Source organism: Akebia trifoliata, chromosome 11, assembly GCF_017979445.1.
Source record: "Akebia trifoliata isolate Shusen 1 chromosome 11, ASM1797944v1, whole genome shotgun sequence".
Classification (NCBI taxonomy): domain Eukaryota; kingdom Viridiplantae; phylum Streptophyta; class Magnoliopsida; order Ranunculales; family Lardizabalaceae; genus Akebia; species Akebia trifoliata.
The window spans coordinates 10858794-10879181 of NC_141385.1; the positions used below are offsets into that span (position 1 = coordinate 10858794).

The 20388-nt window shown below is 36.2% G+C and overlaps 1 protein-coding gene across 3 annotated transcripts; it reads right to left on the bottom strand.

Moving 5' to 3' along the window:
- Positions 1-715: 715 nt before the first annotated feature.
- LOC147390892 (protein NLP6-like) lies at positions 716-20340 on the bottom strand. 3 transcript variants are annotated; one of them, XM_086457879.1, is made up of 6 exons: positions 19905-20043; positions 9883-10001; positions 7485-8056; positions 3333-3380; positions 2321-3257; positions 716-2105 (listed from the first exon to the last, which is right to left on the bottom strand). In XM_086457879.1, exons 2-6 carry the CDS (start codon positions 9902-9904, stop codon positions 982-984), a joined length of 2703 nt encoding a protein of 900 aa, XP_086314005.1. In that variant the 5' UTR covers positions 9905-10001; positions 19905-20043; the 3' UTR covers positions 716-981. The 3 variants fall into 3 exon arrangements, with proteins under 3 accessions (XP_086314005.1, XP_086314004.1, XP_086314003.1); XM_086457878.1 differs by lacking the exon at positions 9883-10001 and having other exon boundaries at positions 2321-3236; positions 19905-20340; XM_086457877.1 differs by lacking the exon at positions 9883-10001 and having other exon boundaries at positions 19905-20340.
- Positions 20341-20388: the final 48 nt, after the last annotated feature.

Genomic DNA, 20388 nt, shown 5'->3' on the forward strand with positions numbered 1-20388 from the left:
TTCATTTTCCACCTCAATCAAAAAGTCCACCAAAACATGGATTTCACTTTCTCACCCATATAGGTGGGAAAGTGAAATCCACCCATATTTTCCATCTCCAATTTTTTCACTCATATCTTCTTCTTCACCACCACCACCACCATTACACTAACCTCGCCATCATCGTTGCCTTCATCGTCGCCGTCACCGTCACCGTCATCACTATCTCCGACCACCTTTCCTCTCTCTCTCTCTCTCTCTCTTCTTCTCCTTCTCCATCCCTCACCTCCGCCACCACCACCACCACCATGTTCTCCCTTCAACTTTTTCCTCACTTACCTCCGTCACCATCACCACCGTCGCCACCGCCGCTATCGCCACCACCACCACCGCCACTTATCTTCTTCCTCTCCCCCTTCTCTCATCTTTCTTTCTCTTCCTCCTCTCCTTTTTCTTTTTTCTCATTTAATTTTCCCATGATTTTATCCAAGTAAAATCAAACAATAGAATTTGATTTTCCAACCTTACCTATTTTCCATCACAATTTTTCTATGGATTTTAAATTTCATAGAAAGTCACTTTCCATGCAATCAAACATACCCCTAGTATCATTGTAAAACCACATTTTTACAAAAATTTACAAAATCTAAAAGGAGAAATCATTTACAAAATTAACATCTCCATCCTATAAAAAAATAAAATAATAATAATCCTAACTAGGTAAACTATTCCTTAGTTCAACAAATAAGCAAATTTAGCATTAGAAAAAATTTAGATTTCTATAATCCATAGTAAAGACAATATATACACTACGACCGAAAAAAACCCAGTGCTCGAAATTAAATAATATATGTCGAGTACTTTTTTTTTTGTGTCGGTAATGGATTTATTACAGCACAAGGCAGAATCATAAATCCAAAATCTAAAATTTGAGCTGCTCTAGATATACAAGAGTACTACCATAGGCCTTCAACTTTTTACCTGATTTATAGTTTATTCCTCCTATCCTGAGCTCTCACAAGAGCTCCCCAAGTTGGCAATTACATCATGAACCTGCAATCTGATCATGCGCCGACCCGACAATTTTGAGATGTCCATACACTCCTGCAAGTCCACGTCGCATGCTACTAAGACCCATTCTTGATCATCATCCAGATACTTGATACAGAACGTACCTACCTCCAATTTTAGCCTTTTTCCGACTTCCTCCTTCAACACAACCACCCCAGATGTCAATGGAAACCGAAACCTTATAATATCTTCTCTATATGTCGCCTTTATGGTCATGGTCCCCATGTCTTGGAAAGCTGGAATATGCGGCATTGTTCGTGGAGGAGTAATGTCTTGTTGAGAAGCTTGAGCAGAAGATGGATGGTTTGCCCAACTACAATCAGGTATCTGCTCATCTAGACACCCTTCTGTTGTTGAATTACAAAGGTTTCTCAAATCTTTTGAGCTTCCAGAGTCCTCGATTAACATTCCACAAAATGGTGGCTGCAGTTGTGTTTCGATAAGTGCATCAGGGATTGAGTAAATGGCAGATAGATTTAGATCTCGAGTTGGCTGAAGTTCCAACCCCGAAGAACTCCCCAAAGTTAAACCTTGTTCTCCATTGGAAGAAACTAACAGATCTTTTGAGGGGTTGGTTTCATTTGTGGGGCAACCTTGGCTAGAACCATGAGAAGTAGGTGACAAAGTTTTCTTGTCTGGTAAACCAATTCTTGATTTCGACAAATTTGAGCCCTTATCAAACTTTGGACTGCAACCACATTGCTTGTGAACGACTTCAAGTGGTTGGTTTTCTGTGTCGCCATTCCCGTCACTTTGTGGTGTCTTATGGCTTGATGATTCTGTTTCCTTTGGTCCCTGAAGTTCAGAGGGCTTAGAGTCCTGTGAGTGTTGTTCTTGGGGTCCATTCAAGCAGACAGGCCAAGAAATGGAACCAACTGCGATAGGGAGAGGACTAGTTGCAAGAGAAGTCAAATTGAATGCCCCCTCAGCACCTTGTACCGATTCGATCACTCGCTTCAGCTTGGAGAGAGAACGATTAACCTTGTTGATCTTGCGAGATGGCCACCGGGAAATCCCATGTTGTCTACAGATACGTTTCATGGTAGTCGGGCAAACTGTAAAACCATGCATCTTGATAAGAGCATACCATTTCAACCACTAATACAAATTCATCTTTCCTTTTTTCTTACTCATGTCTAGAACCCATGACCTCAAGGTTGCATTGCAATATGTCAACCAACTGAGGTATGGGTCCAAGCCCTATTACCAATTCATCAAGATTTGAACATGTGAATCTAAGCAAGATTACAAAGTAACAACAGTAACTTACCCCCGAGGCTCTTTGCAGCATCCTTGAGACTCCCAGAAAAATACTGTTGGAGGACATCTAAACTGATAGACTTCTCAGCTTTGCCTCTCCTCCTCTCCAATGTTTTTCTCATGCCTTTGTTGTCAGGTAAAGAAACACCAATGTGGCCTCCATCCACACAAACAAAATTTTCTTCACCCATTAAAGCATCACTTTCCACTGTGAAATGCTGCTCCAATGAATCTGGCGGGATTAACTCTCCCCCTTGTGGTAAGCTCTCGGGTGATATTTCAACACAATCAAGTTTTGAATCATGTTTCTCATCAAAAGAAGTTTCAATAATTTCAACATATTTTTCCTGTTCGAGTTCTTTTTCAGATGCAACCTTTAGACTACGGAAATTCCGTGTCATTGTGTCCAAGAGGGAATCCAATAAGGCCTGTTGTTCACTATCATCTGTTATCTTAGGTGGGAGAAAGAACTCTAGAATATAATCATCACTCCCCGTGTGTTTACTTTGTAAGCAAATAGCAAAGCAGCTCATCAACCCAAACATTAGCGCATAGTGGACCAAAGGGTACTCAGTTTTGCTAAACTGGGTAACATCTCTTGAGAAACATGACCCGTGGGACGAAAATGCCCTCCCAGCCACTCCTTGTCCCTTCTGTAAGTGATGCTCCGCACACGCATCCCGGAAACCCCACATGTGAGCATCTACCACATAGAATGCTACATCACTTGTGGACATACAGATTTGTCCCATACAGCTTCCATCAAAGCTTGTGCAGCTCTTCTTCACACCACCACCGTACGCTAGAACACTACGATGTCTGCATGGAACCCACGTCTGAGCTAAAGGCAATTTGTGGATCTCACACACCATGGTTAATATCTCCAAGATTTCAGCCAAAGCTGTTTGACGACCTTCATTGCAAATCTGATTAAAACACATTGTTGACTGGACAATTGTGAGGGAGAGGAAATAGCAGAACAGTGAAAATTATATTGCAGACAGTTGCAAGTTGCAACTCACCTGCATGTTTGGCTTATCCAAAATCTCAGAACTTTTCAGATTTACTGCCTGCAAGAAAACTTAGATGACGTTACTAACAGGAAATCATAAAGAGAAAAAGGAAACAAATATCAAACAAACATGGTATAAAAACTAAAATGGAAGTATTGGGTATTACTACCATTGCTATCATGTACATATCTTTTCACTGTTCCAATACTAGTATAGGACCAACTTATTTCATTTTCTTCTTTTCTACAAAGGATTGTTTTCCTTTCTTTCATTCGTTTTTCATGGTAAGAAAGATTCAAGCTCTCGAGATCATGGCTTTTGGTGTAGTACAACCACTAACAGGGACAGATTTACAGTGGGGGCACTTGCCCTCACAAGAATTTTTTTAAATTACAAAGGTCTATTAATAAATTTTGAATATGCACCATTTTTTTTGGTTTCTTAGAACCTCTCTACGTGGATAATATTTGAGATACCAACAGTGATTTCCAACCGATGGTATAGCTATCCCATTTTGACGTTGTTATGAATACTTGAGAGACCCCTTTGCTTTCAAATCAGTGACATGCCCCCTAATTATTAGTGATATTTAAGATACCCCTATTTGCCTCAATCCCTTTGAAGAATTTTCTTTCAAAAAATCACATCTTCTACTTCAAAATTTTGATCTTGTTCTTTAGTTTTGAAGATTAAAGTAAATTAGTCCAATGGATCAAGATTAGGGTAAAGTTTTTTACCCAAGATGTTAAATGATTGGTTTTGGGAAGAGAAATCAAATGGTTTTTATTTTAGGATGAAGACGAGGGTATTGAGGTCATTTTGCAAGTCTATTAGAGAAGACAAAGGTCTTGGTAGCATGGCGTTTTGGTCACTATTTGAGATCACTATATATGACATTTCTCTCACAGACGAATGAGAAATGACCTAAATGCCATTTTCTTTAACCTCTAACCAGAAAAAAAACCCCTTGAATTTTCTCCTCACAAAACCACTCATCTTCAGGCTCTTCAACCTTATTGATCAACTATAGTTTGCCCCCAGTACAAGAAAATCTTGGCTCCATCCCTGACCACTAATTAACATATTAGCTCACACCCTTCTTCACAAAAAGGGTCACAATGAAAAACATCCCGAATGCAACATTTTAAATAAATGTACACTCATGCATTGAAAGCATCAAAGAAAGGCATCTCAACAAATTACATAGCTATCATTGCATGTATAACTAGTACATCCTTAAAAATATCTCCTCACACACAGATAAAGTCTTCAATGCATGGAACTGACAGTTGGCTCCATATGTTCCAACCCTGAAATGCTTCTGAGGTACTTATCTAGAAGGTGACAACTTCAAGCTCTTCTTAGAAGGTTACAATTAATGCTCTTCTTGGAAGAACAGAAGTACCTCAAAACCCATCCATCAGCTATAAATTAGAGACCTAACTGAGGGATCCAATTCATACCAAATTCACTTATAAGCAAAAAACGATGATACTTGATGTAGCAGAATGGATAAATCATTCTGTCCTTAATTGGAACTACCAAAAGTGGGATATCACACATGTTTGAGCAGGAATGTCTAGCAAACCACAATATCTTGGGATGATAATTGGATTGATTTTCATTCAAATACCTAACAGGTGGCCTGCCTCTCACAATTCAAATGGCATGGGCCATAACCGTGTAACAGTCTAGGGTACTTAACCCCAATAGAATCTATTACATAAAGACCTTTTCTTGGACAGGTATAAGGTGCAGATGGTTTTATTTTATTTTATTGCAGGTCTGTGATATACCACACAGACTTTACCACCTCACCGAGGTGGCACCTTAAAAGTCAGATCATTCCATCTAGGACTACCAACGACTCCTACGTCCCAATCCATGAATTAATACTCATATAGTGTGGCTGAATCAAACTACTTATATCTCTTAGGTCTAGCAGTACGGTCAAAAGAACATAGCATGTCCAACGATATCTAGATAGTGGCCTTTCAGTTGTAACTTTATAACCTCAATGACGAAAAAGCACCACCAAGATATCCTAAATTTTCAGGAATTAAAATAACTGATGTGTAGAATATTCGTATCTAACTATTTTTTTTTTACTTAGGTGTGAAAATCTATTTAAATAAGAGTCGTGCTGGAGTGACCCCAGCAGGGGACACACTGGGGACATCTTGACATGGTGGCCCACGCATGTCCGTAGATGCGTTTTACTTGTATCTCGGAGAAAACGCATCTACGGGCATGTGCGTGCCACCACGTCAAGATGTCCCCCACTAAGGTCACTCCAGCATTAATCTTTAAATCATATCCATGTTCTGAGTATTATGGTATCATTCAAACATATGAAACTTAAACATTTACTCAAATAATTTTTATACCTCATAACTCAGCCACATGCATGGGCAACCATCAAATTCAATACATGCATGCACACACATGACCACAAGCAGCTGCAGTTCCAAATGAAGGGTGGTAACACCTGAGTCAGGCTCGATGATATCTTTTTGTTTTTGGAAGGTAGGATCTAAGATATCAACTGTGTTAAACATCAATCATACTACAGTGGTCTTACTTGGCACCATTTTTTTTTTATAAGAATAAAATTTACTTGGCACCTTGAATGGACAACTAAGGCAAGTGCTGCTCGGACGCTGTTCAAGTATGAGTATCATAGCTCATTTAATTTGAACTTCATTTCTAATGCCCCAACAAAGCAGAAGAGTTTGGATGAAAATTTGCAGAGTTTGAGAAAACAGATCATGGCACACAGTGAGCTTAATAAGCTTCCTACTTCCCTCACACACACACAAAGGGCTAGTCCGCCTACGCATGTTATGACATTTCCACGAACCATCACAAATGGCGAATGAGAAGAGGAACCCCGGCACTTGAGATGGGTGCTTTCCTTCTTTTTTCTTTTGAAGGTGTTCAAGGGCTGATTGAGGTATAAATTCAATACATATAATTACAATTTTTCTTGATTTGGTGGTAACCCAATTCGGACCAGCTGATCTGTTTCATACGAAAATGAAAATCTTCATAAATGGGATAGTTCATCATGCCACTAATATCTCAAGAGTTTGCACTCCGATGAAACCCCTTCCGCTTGCTAAGCTCAAGGAAGACGCTTCCCAACTCAACCCACTCTACTCTTAAAAAATAGATCAAACTTTCTCTTTTCCCTCTAGCCGGTTAGCTCGCTGGCTTGGTGGCTAGTGGTAACAGTCCGACTGTCAGCTATCCATTTGATTCGATCTCCGGAAGCTAGAGAAAGCAACTACTACTTTCACGATAAGCGATACGACAAAAAGGCCTACGTGCGCTAGTTGACGGAAGGGAATGAGAGAAAGACTTTACCCTAATAGGGGGCTGGCCGTGAATCAATTCCATCAGGTCTGGACTGGCTGGCAGTGAAGGCAGGCTAGGAGTAGTACGCAAAAGCTATTCAGCTAAAGCCTCGGACCACTCTTAGGGTCCCCCCCCCCCCCCCTCCACCCCCAACACACACACAGATATCAAGTGGTTTTCTTATCCTCATTCTTGGACGATCTCCTAACAAACCTGCTTCTGCTTTACGTTTGTCTTTAAAGGCCTGCACCAGTAAACCTTTATATGTTTATGCCAACAAAGCATCTCTCGGAAAGTGCAAGCTTGCTAAGCTGTTTAAAATCTATGAGTGTTGATGTTCAAACCTGCCTTCACCAACTAGTTGACCACCAATCTCGCTTGCATAGCCCAAAAAAAAAAAAGGTAATGCTCAAACTTTTTCCTAAAGGATATTCGCAACTATTATGCCAGCAATTACAATGCATGAAAGTATCTACCTTCAATACATAGACCAAAACTAGATCTGACATTTGCTGATTTAGTACACGTTGTCAAGACACAAAAATAATAAGGAATTTACCAGGCAATACTTCCTATTTAAAACCCTTCAATGGATGATCCCAGTAACCATCCTAAAGATCACCCACAAAAATATTAAGTACAATCATCAATAAAATGTGAATCATAATTGTTATGAACAAAAAAATTTCCACGGAACACAGATATTTACCAAATATTCCAATAAAGAAACAAAATCATTTAATAATCACCAAAAAAATGAAAGGCTTAACAGGCCATCAAATATGTGAATTAGGAATCACCAACCTCAAGAGCTCTGCAAACTTTATCGACCTCAGTTGCATAGTGTATCTTCTCTGACGTCATTATAAGCTCGACTACACCAACACAGGACTCTCCAGAAGGATCAAAGACTGGCAAAGCCAAAGTTCCTCTCACTTTGCAATGCAAAGCATGATTAAGACGTGGATATTCTTTGCAGCTGTAATACCGTACATTTGGAGTCCATTCCGGCAATTTTTGCCGAAAAACGCGTCCAGGAAGACCTTGGTCTCCATCACTCTCTTCGTCCACAGAAAACATATACATCATAGAGACCGTTCTATATGGAAGAAGCCCATTGCTATCAGGACCTAGAACAAAGGGTTGCCCAGAAGTCGTGAGAAGAAACCGGTCCCTCTTCTTTATGGGTGCCCAAACCTGAACTAGTACGTGTTGTTCTGTTGACTCCTTAAAGTATCGAAGTGCCCGTGACAAGCTCTCTTTCATTACACAAGACCCATCTTCATTCTCCATTAGCATTGGCTCCATAGATGGTGGAAGGAGCACTCTTTTGTCGTCACCATTCACAAGTTTTCCAGTTTCGGCATCAGGATTACCTGCATTTTGTGAAATTTCCAAGTGAAAAGCAAATTAATAGGTCTGTAAAAATCGCTACTAAGCTATACCAACTTACAATATGAAAATGCAAAATTACAAGAAGAATAATTAGTGGATTTGATGTGGAAGAATTGATTGATGAAAGTGACAAAAAAACTATATATATATTAGTAATAAGGTACTGAGTGAAAAATAATAGAAAGAGAAAAGAGAGAACATATATATATAGGGGAAAGCTAACATCCAATACTTCATGAGGACGTTAGCATTGCCCAACACTTTTTTTTTTCAATAATACCCCTCCCCATTTTGTATTTTAGTGAAAAAGACAAGAGTGTATTGGTCTTTTACACAATTAATGCTTGTTTATTTGAATTAAATATCTTTTTTGTAGTAAATACTTTGGCAATAAATGCATTTATTAATGGTATAATAAATGTATTTATTATGTAAAAGACTAACATGCCCTTGTCTTTTTCACTACAAGACAAAACGAGGAGGGGTATTATTGGGAAAAAAAAGTTTTGGACAATGCTAACATCCCCATGAGGTCTTAGACGTTAGCAATCCCCATATATATAGTCTATAAGCGAAAGAAAACTAGAAACAAATTTTACGAGTGGAAACATGAAAAGAATGAGGCAAAATATTAGCAAAGCTGGCAAATGAAACAAAAATTAACAGCCAAAATTATATATGTAAAAAAAAGCACAGAAATACATGCAAATACAAACAGAATTTCTCAATGGACTGAACTCCCTCCTCAAATTGTAATATAACAGATTTTAAAATCTTGATAATTTAATAGAACATTGTTTTCTTAATTAAATTACCATGAAAAAATAAGGCTTTTCTTTTTTTCTGTTTTAATTTTTACAAGTGACCTGGAAAAGAGGTAGTTGTCAACTAATTCCTCTCAATCCCAATTATTATATTAAGGAGAACACCATTTTATGGAAAATTTCATCACTCTTGATAGTATAAAGGTTCAAGCATAAATTTCACCAATCGTCGCCAAATATGCACAATTGATCAAATTTAAGTTAAAAACAACAAAAAGGAGCTCCACTCCTTTACTCAAAGTGATAATAAATCAGGGGAGACCCGAATGTTTCCCAATCAAGGGATAGGGAAATGTTTACCCAAATTCTCTATTGTCATATTTGAGTAACAATTTGGAAGAAAACATGAAAGAAATAGGTTTTGAGAGAAGTTGTTAATCTTTAAAAAAGATGGAGTAAAAAATTTGAGTTTGCCATTAGAGATTTTTAGTTTGCCACAAGAATGCTCCATTTCAAACGAAGCTTTTACTCAAATTTGAGTCATGGCTGGAGATGGCTTAATACCTTAAACCGAAATAGTTATTCCCAATCCCAAAAATTTCCAATAGTCTAAACAGAAGAAGATAACAACCAATTTTACTGAATATAAGCAGAATCAGACTATAATTTTATTTATTTATTATATTAAAGTCATTTGGTTCTTCTTATTATAAATTATCACTTGCGTTTTTTTGCTACCTACACTTGAAAATTTTGCAAAAAACTATTTCAAGTTTTCAACTTTGACCTGGCAAAAAGAAGAAATACAAACAAAATAAACGAATTCTCCAAAAATTCCAGCTAAGCTATCACGCCCCAAAAACTAAACCTGAATCCCCATGATTCCCAAATTGAATCCAGAGGCATGATATATGTCATACCTGTCATTGCCCAACAAAAATGTATTCTCAAACATCAGCACGCTTGACATATATACATAAAACAGTAACGACATAATACTGTATTCATAGTTACATAAGAAAATGAAAGCGAAAGACTTAAACCTAATTCTACTTCAAGACTCATTAGTAGTACTCATGCTCCTCCCCTGAAAGTTTAGACTAATCATTTATGAAGTCCTGGTACTGAGCCTCCTCGGAAGGATCATCTAAACCAAGTGTGCCTGAAATTTGTGATGTTGTAGGGATAAGTAATAGGGGAATTACCCTGTAGGGGAATCACCCTGTAGGGGAATCTTACTATTCTAAATAATAACACATTATATGTAGTTTAAACATTCTAGGTTTTCGTAAATCATTCAACTTTTGATAATCATAATATAACTAGAAACATAAACATTGAATTCGTAAAGCAGAGTAAATAATTGTAACATTTTCAAATATCTGAAGAATAATAACAGTTCATAATATAACAACAAATGACAGAGTACTATAATAGAAACTTGAGTGGTCATGACTGATTTGAATATCTCAGTCAAGAAACGATTATTCCAATACTTTACTAATGTGGAACCCCACTGTTAGTTCCTGATTCTATGGCCAGTCTCTACCACATTTGGGTAAAAGTTTTCCAGCTCAGATTGTTCGTTGACTAAGGCCTTAAAAAATGGGTCAAATCAAGTAAGTCATTCTTTCTTGACTACTGTAGACTATTAATGATCATTAACTAGTCATTTTCATCTATGCCAATCTAGCGTGCATGAGATCCTCAATGTACTCTATCATTTATACACTAATTTTACAACTTGTTCTCTATTAAACATAGAAAGAAAATTCATCGATTCCTTTCATGATTTTGTGTTCTTATGCATCCTATAATACATAAGAACTCAAACAACGCAACTGCTATCCTAAAATAACAACTCATTCTAAAAATGTCACAACCCATTATTCTTTATAGGTTTTCACAATCTCTTTAATAAATCACTAAAATACTACATATAAGTATTTGTTTTCTTTTCAAATGTATAGAAAACAAAACATACAAATGCCTTTAAATACCCAGTCCACTCTTAAATGTAAATCATTACCTTTCTTGTTTTTTTTCTTTCGTGCCTTGCACAGTCATTAGCCGAAGCATCTCTCTCCTTTTTGTCTTACACAACAATTAACCGAAGCATCTCTCGTTCGTGTCTTACTCGACAAAAGCCAAAGTATTTCTCTCATTCATGTCTTACACAGTCTATGACTAAAGCATCACCTCCTTCATGACTTACATGGCATGCACCGATGTATCTCTCTAATTGGGTATTCTAAACGACACGCACTCTAATAAAAAACTCATTATCACATTTCATTCAAATAAATTACTTTTCTCACCCAAATTTTTAATTTGAAAATTACAACATATAAAAATCAGCAAGTTAAAATTTCAAAGCTAAAGCATACACAAAAATCAACAAGTTTTACTTGAAATTAAATTTCATGCATGCTTTTGAAAATAATATAACATATGTAAGATGTAAAAAAAATAGCAAACTTTTCTTTTGTAAATAAATTATATTCACGCTTTCGAAATACTAAAGTACATGTTACATAAAAAAAAATGTAGAAATATTTAATTTTTTTTTAATATACTATCAAGTATATTGTAAAAGTATAAAAATCAACAAATTCTTAAGTTGCTATATTTCTTTTTTTGTAATACATAAAAATACTAAATAAAATACGTATAAATATGTACAAAACATGTAAAAATAGTAATTTCATTAATATTCCATTCTAGCATAAAAAAGATGTAATAAAATGCAAAAACAACTTTTATAGTTGTTTTTTTTAATATGAATAATTCATATACATGATTTTGGAAGTAACTACAAAAAAATTTATTTTAGAATTACAAAATCAAATATATTTTAGAACTGCAAAACAAATTATGTTTTACAACTACAAATTTCATAAATTATTTTCTTAAAATATTTCTAAAACTATCACAAAGAATTGAAAGAGCCTACTTCCTTATTCTTCCCTTTTGCTTTCCTTATTTCCTTTCTCTTCCTTTAAATGTGTGAAAAAGTTGAAACACAAATATATAGATATTACCAAAATATCTAGATATTTACCAAAAATATAATTCTATTAGAATCTTCTAAGAAAAATGGACTTTAGTTAGTTTGACTCAGGTCGACTTGACTTGAGTCATAGTCGACCTAAGTCAACAATGGTTAACTTGGTCAACCTAAGTTGACTTGGTCACTCTTATTATTATAATTATTATTGTTTTGGACATTACAACCTCCCCTCCTAAAAAAAATTTGTCATCAAATTTAAGAATATACCTTGTTCGATGAATAATTCTGGATATCAAGTCCGTATATCTGATTCCTTTTCCCAAGTTGATTCTTCCACATTATGATGTCCCCAAGTACTTTCACAAAGGGAATAACACGTGATCACAACATTTTCTCTTTTCTACCAATGATTTGCACTAGCCCTTCTTTATAAGATATATCTTCCTCTAACTACAAAGATTGTCAGTCTAAGACATGTGAAGGATCTGATTCATACTTTCTCAACATCAATACATGGAACACATTATGAATTTGAGCTAGCTGAGAAAGTAAGACTAGTTTGTAAGTGATTTGACTAACTTGTTTTGTACTCTCGAACGGTCCCACATACCAGGGTTTCAGCTTACCCTTTATACCGAACCTGGATATTCCTCTCTTAGGCGAGATCTTCAAAAATATCATATCTCCAACCTCAAACTCCAAAGGTCTCCACCATTTATCAACGTAGTTCTTCCATCTGCTCTGAGCTGCCTTTATCCTTTCCCTAACCATTCTGATCTTCTCTCTAGTCTCTTCAACCAATTTTGATCCCGTGAGCATTGTATCCCCGACTTCTGTCATAAAGTGCTTCAAATAGAGTCATACCTATACTGGATTGGAAGCTATTATTGTATGAAAACTCATATAAGGGTAGATGAGTCTTCTATTAACCTTCAAAGTCTAGTACACATGCTCAAAGCATATCTTCCAAAATCTGGATTACCCTTTCTGACTGTCCATCAGTCTGTGGATGGAATGTAGTGCTGAATTTCAGCTAAGTTCCTAAAGTTAACCGTAAACTCTTCCAGAACTATGAAGTAAATCTGGGATCTCGATCTGAAACTATTGACACTGGTACTCCGTGTAATCTTACGATTTCTGCTATATAAAATCTGCTCAACCTATCAACTGTATGCGCCATCTTGATCGGTAAGAAGTGAGCTGATTTTGTCAATCTGTCGACTATCACCCAGATCACATCTAGACCATCACTAGTCTTAGGTAACCTAGTTACAAAGTCCATGGTTACATGTTCCCATTTCTATTCAGCTACAGGAAGTGGTTGAAGAAAGCCTGCTGGTCTTTGATGTTCAACTTTGACTTGCCGACAAGTCATATAATGATTCACATACTAAGCAATATGTTTCATCCCAGGCCACTAAGAGTGTTTTGGTAAGTCTCTGTACATCTTTGTATCTCCTGGGTGAATCAAATAACGAGATCAATGCGCTTCATCTAATATGTCTTTCCTTAACTGTTCATTTGTCAGTATCCACAATTTGTTTTAGAACCTAATGTTGCCATCTGCATGAATACTCCACTCATGATTCTCTGAATCTCCCGCTTTCAAACAATGCTCCACAACATCTGCATCCAAATTCTGAGACTCGACAATTCTCTGTGTTAATGTATTATTAAGTCTCAATAGTGCCAAATAATTGTATTGCCCATCTTCATCCGTCGGGTTATCAAATACGAACTCTATAACCGACTCCAACATGTGCCATTCACTCAACATCATCTGAGTAAGAACACTCTCTTTTCTACGGCTTAGTGCATCTGCTACTACGTTCACTTTACTAGGGTGGTAATGTAGCATAAAATCGTAACCTTTTAAATACTCTATCCAACGTCTTTACCGCATATTCAACTCTTTTTAGGAGAATATGTATTTGAGACTCTTATGATGGGAAAATAGCTCAAACTTCTCACCATATAAGTAATGTCTCCATATTTTCAGGGAGAAAACAATGGATGCCAACTCAAGATCGTGAGCTAGATAATTTTTCTCATGCATTTTCAATTTTCTAGAAGCATAAGCGATTACCTTCCTATTCTGCATTAAAACACAACCCAAACCTACACCCGAAACGTCTGTATGTATCACTAAGCTTTCTCCTAGACCTAGTGCTATCAATACTGGCACAGTAGTCAAACGAGTCTTCAACTCTTGAAACGCCGCTTCACATCTATCATTCACTCAACTCAAGATTGTGAGTTGTAATGTCCAAAAAATAAAAATAAAAAAATAAATAATGATAATAATAAAATAATAATAATAATAAGATTGACCGAGTAGACCATTGTTGACTCAAGTCAAGTCAATCTGGTCAACCAATTTTGACTAAGTCAAACTGACCAAAGTCCATTTTGCTTAGAAGATTCTGATAGAATTAGATTTTTGGTAAATATCTAGATATTTTGGTAACATCTATATATTTGTATTTTAGTTGATTTGTGTTTCAACTTCTTCACACATTGAAAGAAAAAAGAAAGATAAAGGAAAAAAAGAAAAGCAAAAGAGAAGAATAAGGAAGAAGGCCCTTTCAATTTTTTGTAATAGTCTTAGGAATATTTTAAGAAAATAATTTATGAAATTTGTAGTTGTAAAATATAATTTGTTTTGTAGTTCTAAAATATTTCTGATTTTGTAATTCTAAAACAAAATTTTTTGTAGTTACTTCTAAAAGTATGTACATGAATTATTCGTACTAAAAAAAAACAGCAACTATAGAAGTTTTTGCATTTTATTACATCTTTTATGTATTAGAATGGAATACTAATGAAATTACTATTTTTACATGTTTTGTACACATTTATACGTATTTTATTTAGTATTTCATACCTATAAATATAACAACTAAAGAAGTTGTTGATTTTTGTACTTTTACAATATATTTGATAGTATATTCATAAAATAAAATAAAAACTAAATATTTCTATATTTTTTTATGTTTTACATGTATTTAGTATTTCGAAAGCATGAATATAATTTATTTACAAAAAAACAGCTTGCTATTTTTTTTTACATTTTACATATGTTCTATTATTTTCAAAAGCATGCATGAAATTTAATTTCAAGTAAAACTTGTTAATTTTTGTATATGCTTAAGCTTTGAAATTTTAATTTGCTGATTTTTATATGTTGTAATTTTCAAATTAAAATTTTGGGTGAGAAAAGTAATTTATTTAAATAAAATATGAGAATGAGTTTTCCATTGGGGTGCGTGTCGTTTACAATACCCAGTTAGTAAGATACATCGGTGTATGTCAAGCCACGAAGGAGGTGATGCTTCAGTCATAAGCTGTATAAGACACGAATGAAGGAGATTAGTTGGAGGCAAAAATCGAGGGTCAAATGGTTGAAGGAAGGGGATAATAACACAAATTTTTTTCACAAGATGGCTAATTTCCATAGAAGAAGTAATCAATTTGACAAGCTCTACATCAAAGATATCTTAGTGATAGGAGAGGAGGAAGTCAGGAAAAGTGTGGTGGAGTTTTACAAGGATCTATATAAGGAAAAGGAATCCATAAGACCACGACCAGAAAATCTAGAGTTCAAGTCTTTGACCGAAGAGGAAAGGGGGTGGTTGGAAAGACAGATAGGGGAGGAGGAGGTTAAGTCAATTATTTTTTCGATGAGTGGGGATAAGGCGCTTGGGCCGGATGGTTTTACTATGGAATTTTTCAAGCATTGTTGGGAGATAGTGTCGATAGATTTCATGAAAATTATCAATGAGTTGCAAGAAAAGAAGTGTTTGGACTATAGTCTTAACAGCACATTCGTGGCCTTGATCCCTAAGAAAAATGGGGCGGATAAGCTAGGAGATTTCAGACCAATTAGCCTAGTGAGCTCGGTGTATAAAATAATATCCAAAGTGCTGGCTTCGAGGTTGAAAAAAGTTCTACCTAGTCTTATTGAGGATGAACAAAGTGCGTTTATTAGGGGAAGACAAATTCTTGATGGTGTGTTGATAGCAAATGAATGCCTTGACTCTAGGATTAAGAACAAGAAAAAAAGGGATGACAGGAAAAATAGACTTACAAAAGGCGTATGATCATGTAAGTTGGGATTTTTTGGAATATATGATGGGGAGGATGGGTTTTGGTACTAGGTGGATAAGTTGGATTATGAAGTGTGTTACAACGGTATCTTACTCGATTTTGGTCAATGGAAGTCCGGCCGATTTTTTTAGGGGCTCGAGAGGGTTGAGACAAGGGGGGATCCTCTATCCCCCTTCTTGTTTCTTATTATAGCAGAAGCTCTGGGCAAATTGTTTAGAAGAGCGGTCAAATTAGATAAGCTCACGGGGTTTAAGGTGAATGATGGACCATTGATCTCTCATCTTCAGTTTGCGAATGACACATTAGTCTTCCTAGAGCATTCGAGGGATCAGGTGATGGTTCTTCGAGTTTTATTATGCTGCTTTGAGGCTATGTCAGGTTTACATATCAACTTGCATAAAAGCAAACTTTTCGGAGTTGGAGAGGTGGAGGATATGCAGGTGATGCCTGCAATTTTGGGGTGTGGGCATGATATCTTACCCACGTCATATTTGGGTTTACCATTGGGAGCTCCCTACAACAGTACCAAAATTTGGGACGATGTGATTGAGAGATTGAAGAAAAGGTTGAGCACGTGGAAGTCCAAGTATCTGTCGAAGGGAGGGAAAGTAACTTTGATTAAAAGCACATTGTCGAGTATCCTGGTTTACTTTCTCTCGTTGTTCACGCTTCCAAGGTCCGTAGAAACTAGATTGGAAAGGCTCATGAAGAACTTTTTGTGGAACGATAAAAGTGGTAGGAAGAAGTATCACTTGGTCAAGTGGAAAGTGCTTTGCATGCCCAAGAAGTACGGGGGGCTAGGAATTAGGGGGCTTAGATTAACAAACAAAGCGCTTTTAGGAAAATGGCTTTGGAGATTCGGGGAGGAGAGGGGGAGACTTTGGAGAAAGATCTTTAAGGCTAAATACGGGGAGAGGAAGCTAGGTTGGTATAGTGGCGAGGCGAAAGGCTCTTATGGGTGTAGTATTTGGAAAGGGGTTCTTAAACTGAGTGAGGACTTTGAGAGTGGTATTAGGTTCAAAGCGGGGATGGGCGACAGAGTCAGATTTTGGGAGGATTGGTGGTGTGGCACATCTTCTCTGGCTACTCAATTCCCGTCATTATACGCCTGTTCTATTAAGAAGAATTGCTCTATCCAGCAGTGTTTGATACGCAATGAGGCTAGTCCCACGTGGGATTTGGGGTTTAGGAGAAATTTTAATGATTGGGAGCTAAACGACTTGATATCTTTCCTTGATCTCCTGCATTCGGTTCATCTCAATGAGGGAGAACAGGATAAGTGGGAATGGACGAGGGCAAAGGATTCGAGATTCTCCGTCAGATCCTTCTATGAGAGCCTCAACCCGTGTGCAGAGCGGTCCTTCTTGGGGTCCATCGTTTGGTGTAAGTCTATTCCCTCTAAAGTCTCTTTTTTTGTTTGGTTGGCCTCCCTTGGTAGGATACTCACGTTGGATAATTTAATTGTTCAGGGTTGGATCACCCCTAATTGTTGTCTGCTTTGTTTGAGGGACGAGGAGTCTGTGGATCATATTTTAATTCACTGCTCATTCTCTTCTATTATTTGGTCTTATTTCCTTGGTCGGTTTCGCATCTTTTGGGTCCTTCCTCATAAGTTTTCCTCCTTGTTAGTTGAATAGGCTAGTAATGACTTCCATTCCAGAAAAAGACTTCTGTGGGCTATGCTTCCCTCGACAATTGCTTGGGGCGTTTGGAACGAGAGAAACAACAAGGTGTTCAATAGTAAGACTAGAAGCTCGCATGCAGGTTTTTTGGAGATCTTGGGTTATTTGTACCTTTGGTCAAAACAGTATAAAGAGTTTGCAGGATTCCCCTTCGATGATTTTGTCTTTAGATGGAACGATCTTTGTAATCATTGATGTTTTACTTTCCTTCTTGTTCTTTGTGAGGCCTCCTCGACCTCCTTGTAAATGTGTTTTCCTGTAATTATTTTTCATTTATCAATTTATTATACCTTTCAAAAAAAAAAAAACACGAATGAAAGAAATGCTTTAGCTTATGTCGAGTAAGACACGAACGAGAGATGCTTCGGTTAATTGCCGTGTAAGACACAAAGGAGAGAGATGCTTCGGCTAATGGCCATATAAGGCGCGAAAGAAAAAAAAACAAGAAAGGCAATGATTTACATTGAAGAGTGGACTGGGTATTTAAAAACATTTGTATGTTTTGTTTTCTATACATTTTGAAAAGAAAACAAATATCTATATGTAGTATTTTAGTGATTTATTAAAGAGATTGTGAAAACTTATAAAGAATAACAGGTTGTGACATTTCTAGAACGAGTCGTTATTTTAGGATAGCAATTGCGTTGTTTGAGTTCTTATGTATTATGGGATGCATAAGAACACAACATCACAACAGGAATCCGGGAATTTCCTTTCTATCTTTAATAGAGAATAAGTTGTAAAGATAGTGTATAAATGATAGAGTACATTGAGGATCACATGCACGCTAAATTGGCATAGATGAAGATAGCTAGTTAATGATCATTAATAGTATACAGTAGTCAAGAAAGAATGACCTACTTAATTTGGTCCATTTTTTTAAGGCCTTAATCAACACACAACTTGAGTCGGAAAACAGTTATCCAAATGTAGTGGAGACTAGCTATAGAATCAGGAACTAACGGTGGGGTTCCACACTGATGAAATATTGAAATAATCGTATCTTGACTGAGATGTTCACATCAGTCGTGACCACTCAACTCTTTATTATAGTACTCTGTCATTTGTTGTTATATTATGAACTGTTATTATTCTTCAAATATTTGAAAAGTGTTACAATTATTTACACTGCTTTATGACTTCAATGTTTATATTTCTAGTTATATTATGATTATCAAAAGTTGAATAATTTACGAAAGCCTAAAATGTTTAAACTATATATAAGGTGTTATTATTTAGAATTGTAAGATTCTCGTACAAGGTAATTCTCCTATTACTCACCTCTACGACATCACAAATTTCAGGCGCACCTGATTTAGATGATCCTTTCGAAGAGGCTCAGTACCAGGAGCATGAGTACTACTAATGAGTCTTGAACTAGAGTTAGGTTTAAGTCTCCTACTGTCGTTTTCTTATGTAACTATGAACACAGTATTATGTCGTTACTGTTTTATATATATATGTCAAGTGTGTTGATTTTTGAGGATACATATCTGTTATATTAGGCAATGATCAGGTATGAAATATAGTTATTTATTTGTCGTTTACGTCTATATATTGATTATCATGATATTAGTTATATATCATGCCTCTGAATTCAACTTGGGAATCATGAGGATTTGGGTTTAGTTTTTGGGGCGTGACATAATCATTAGAAGAGAACCTATTTGCAGAAAAAATATGGAATTTCTTGCTTCTACACTTGATTTTTTTTTTGATGGTACACTTGAAAATTTTGTAAAAACTATTTCAAGTTTTTAACTTTTACCTAACAGGGAAAGAGGAAACACATGCACACACACGCACAAAAAAAAAGGGGGAAATAAATTCTCGGAAAATTCTAGCTAAGCATTAGAAGAGAACCTATTTGCAGAAAAAATATGGAATTTCTTGCTTCTACACTTAATTTTTTCTTTTTTCTTTTTTCTTTTTCTTTTTTGGAGGGTACACTTGAAAATTTAGTAAAAACTATTTCAAGTTTTCAACTTTTACCTAACAGGGAGAGGAAACAGGAAACACACACACAAAAAAAACAGGAAATAAATTCTCGGAAAATTCTAGCTAAGCATTAGAAGAAAACCTATTTGTAGAAAAAATGTCGAATCTATCAAAACTTCCTAATCAAAGGAAGTAAATTCATCAAGAACAAGTAACTAAGAACCTATTCCCTACAATCTCAGCCAAATTAGATACAAATTCGACCAAAAAATAGCTAAAATTTGACAAAATTTACCAAATTTGGAACAAATGACGAATGAGAACTTACATGAAGAAAATCTAGGGCAATCTGCAAGGCGATTAGGTCCAGATAGCGAGAAATTCGCATTCCCACCAAATTTCTCCTCGTCTCCATCTGAGAAAACCCAGAGAGGCGAAAAGGGTTGGTCGGATGAGGAGAGAAGTGTAGGGTTTTGAGAAGGTGAAGTGGAGTTGGAGAGAAGAAAGGGAGATGAAGGATTGGAGGAGAAGAGGTTTTGATCGAATGGCCAGGATTCGAGGTCGATATCAAGATCCATAAGAGAATCTCTCTCGACTGTCGATTGAGTCGACTTTGGATGGAAATCTGTAGTTGGATTTTCTTCTTCTGGTTCGGACATTTTTGCTAGATTTCCGATTTTAGTTTTACGACAAAAGATAGAAAATTGAAATCTGAAAGAGAACGTTAATGGCAGAGTTGTGATTCCCTGGAATCTAATGTTTTACAGTTGTGTACAATTTGCAAAATTTATTTAATATTTTTAGGAGTGCTG

Coding starts and splice junctions, on each gene's coding strand:
- LOC147390892 (XM_086457877.1), bottom strand. CDS start 20,235: ATGTCCGAACCAGAAGAAGAAAATCCAACTACAGATTTCCATCCAAAG. Junction 3,381..7,484: donor AAGTTTGCAGAGCTCTTGAG/GTTGGTGATTCC, acceptor GTTTTCTTGCAG/GCAGTAAATCTGAAAAGTTC. Junction 2,106..2,320: donor TGCTGCAAAGAGCCTCGGGG/GTAAGTTACTGT, acceptor ATGGTTTTACAG/TTTGCCCGACTACCATGAAA.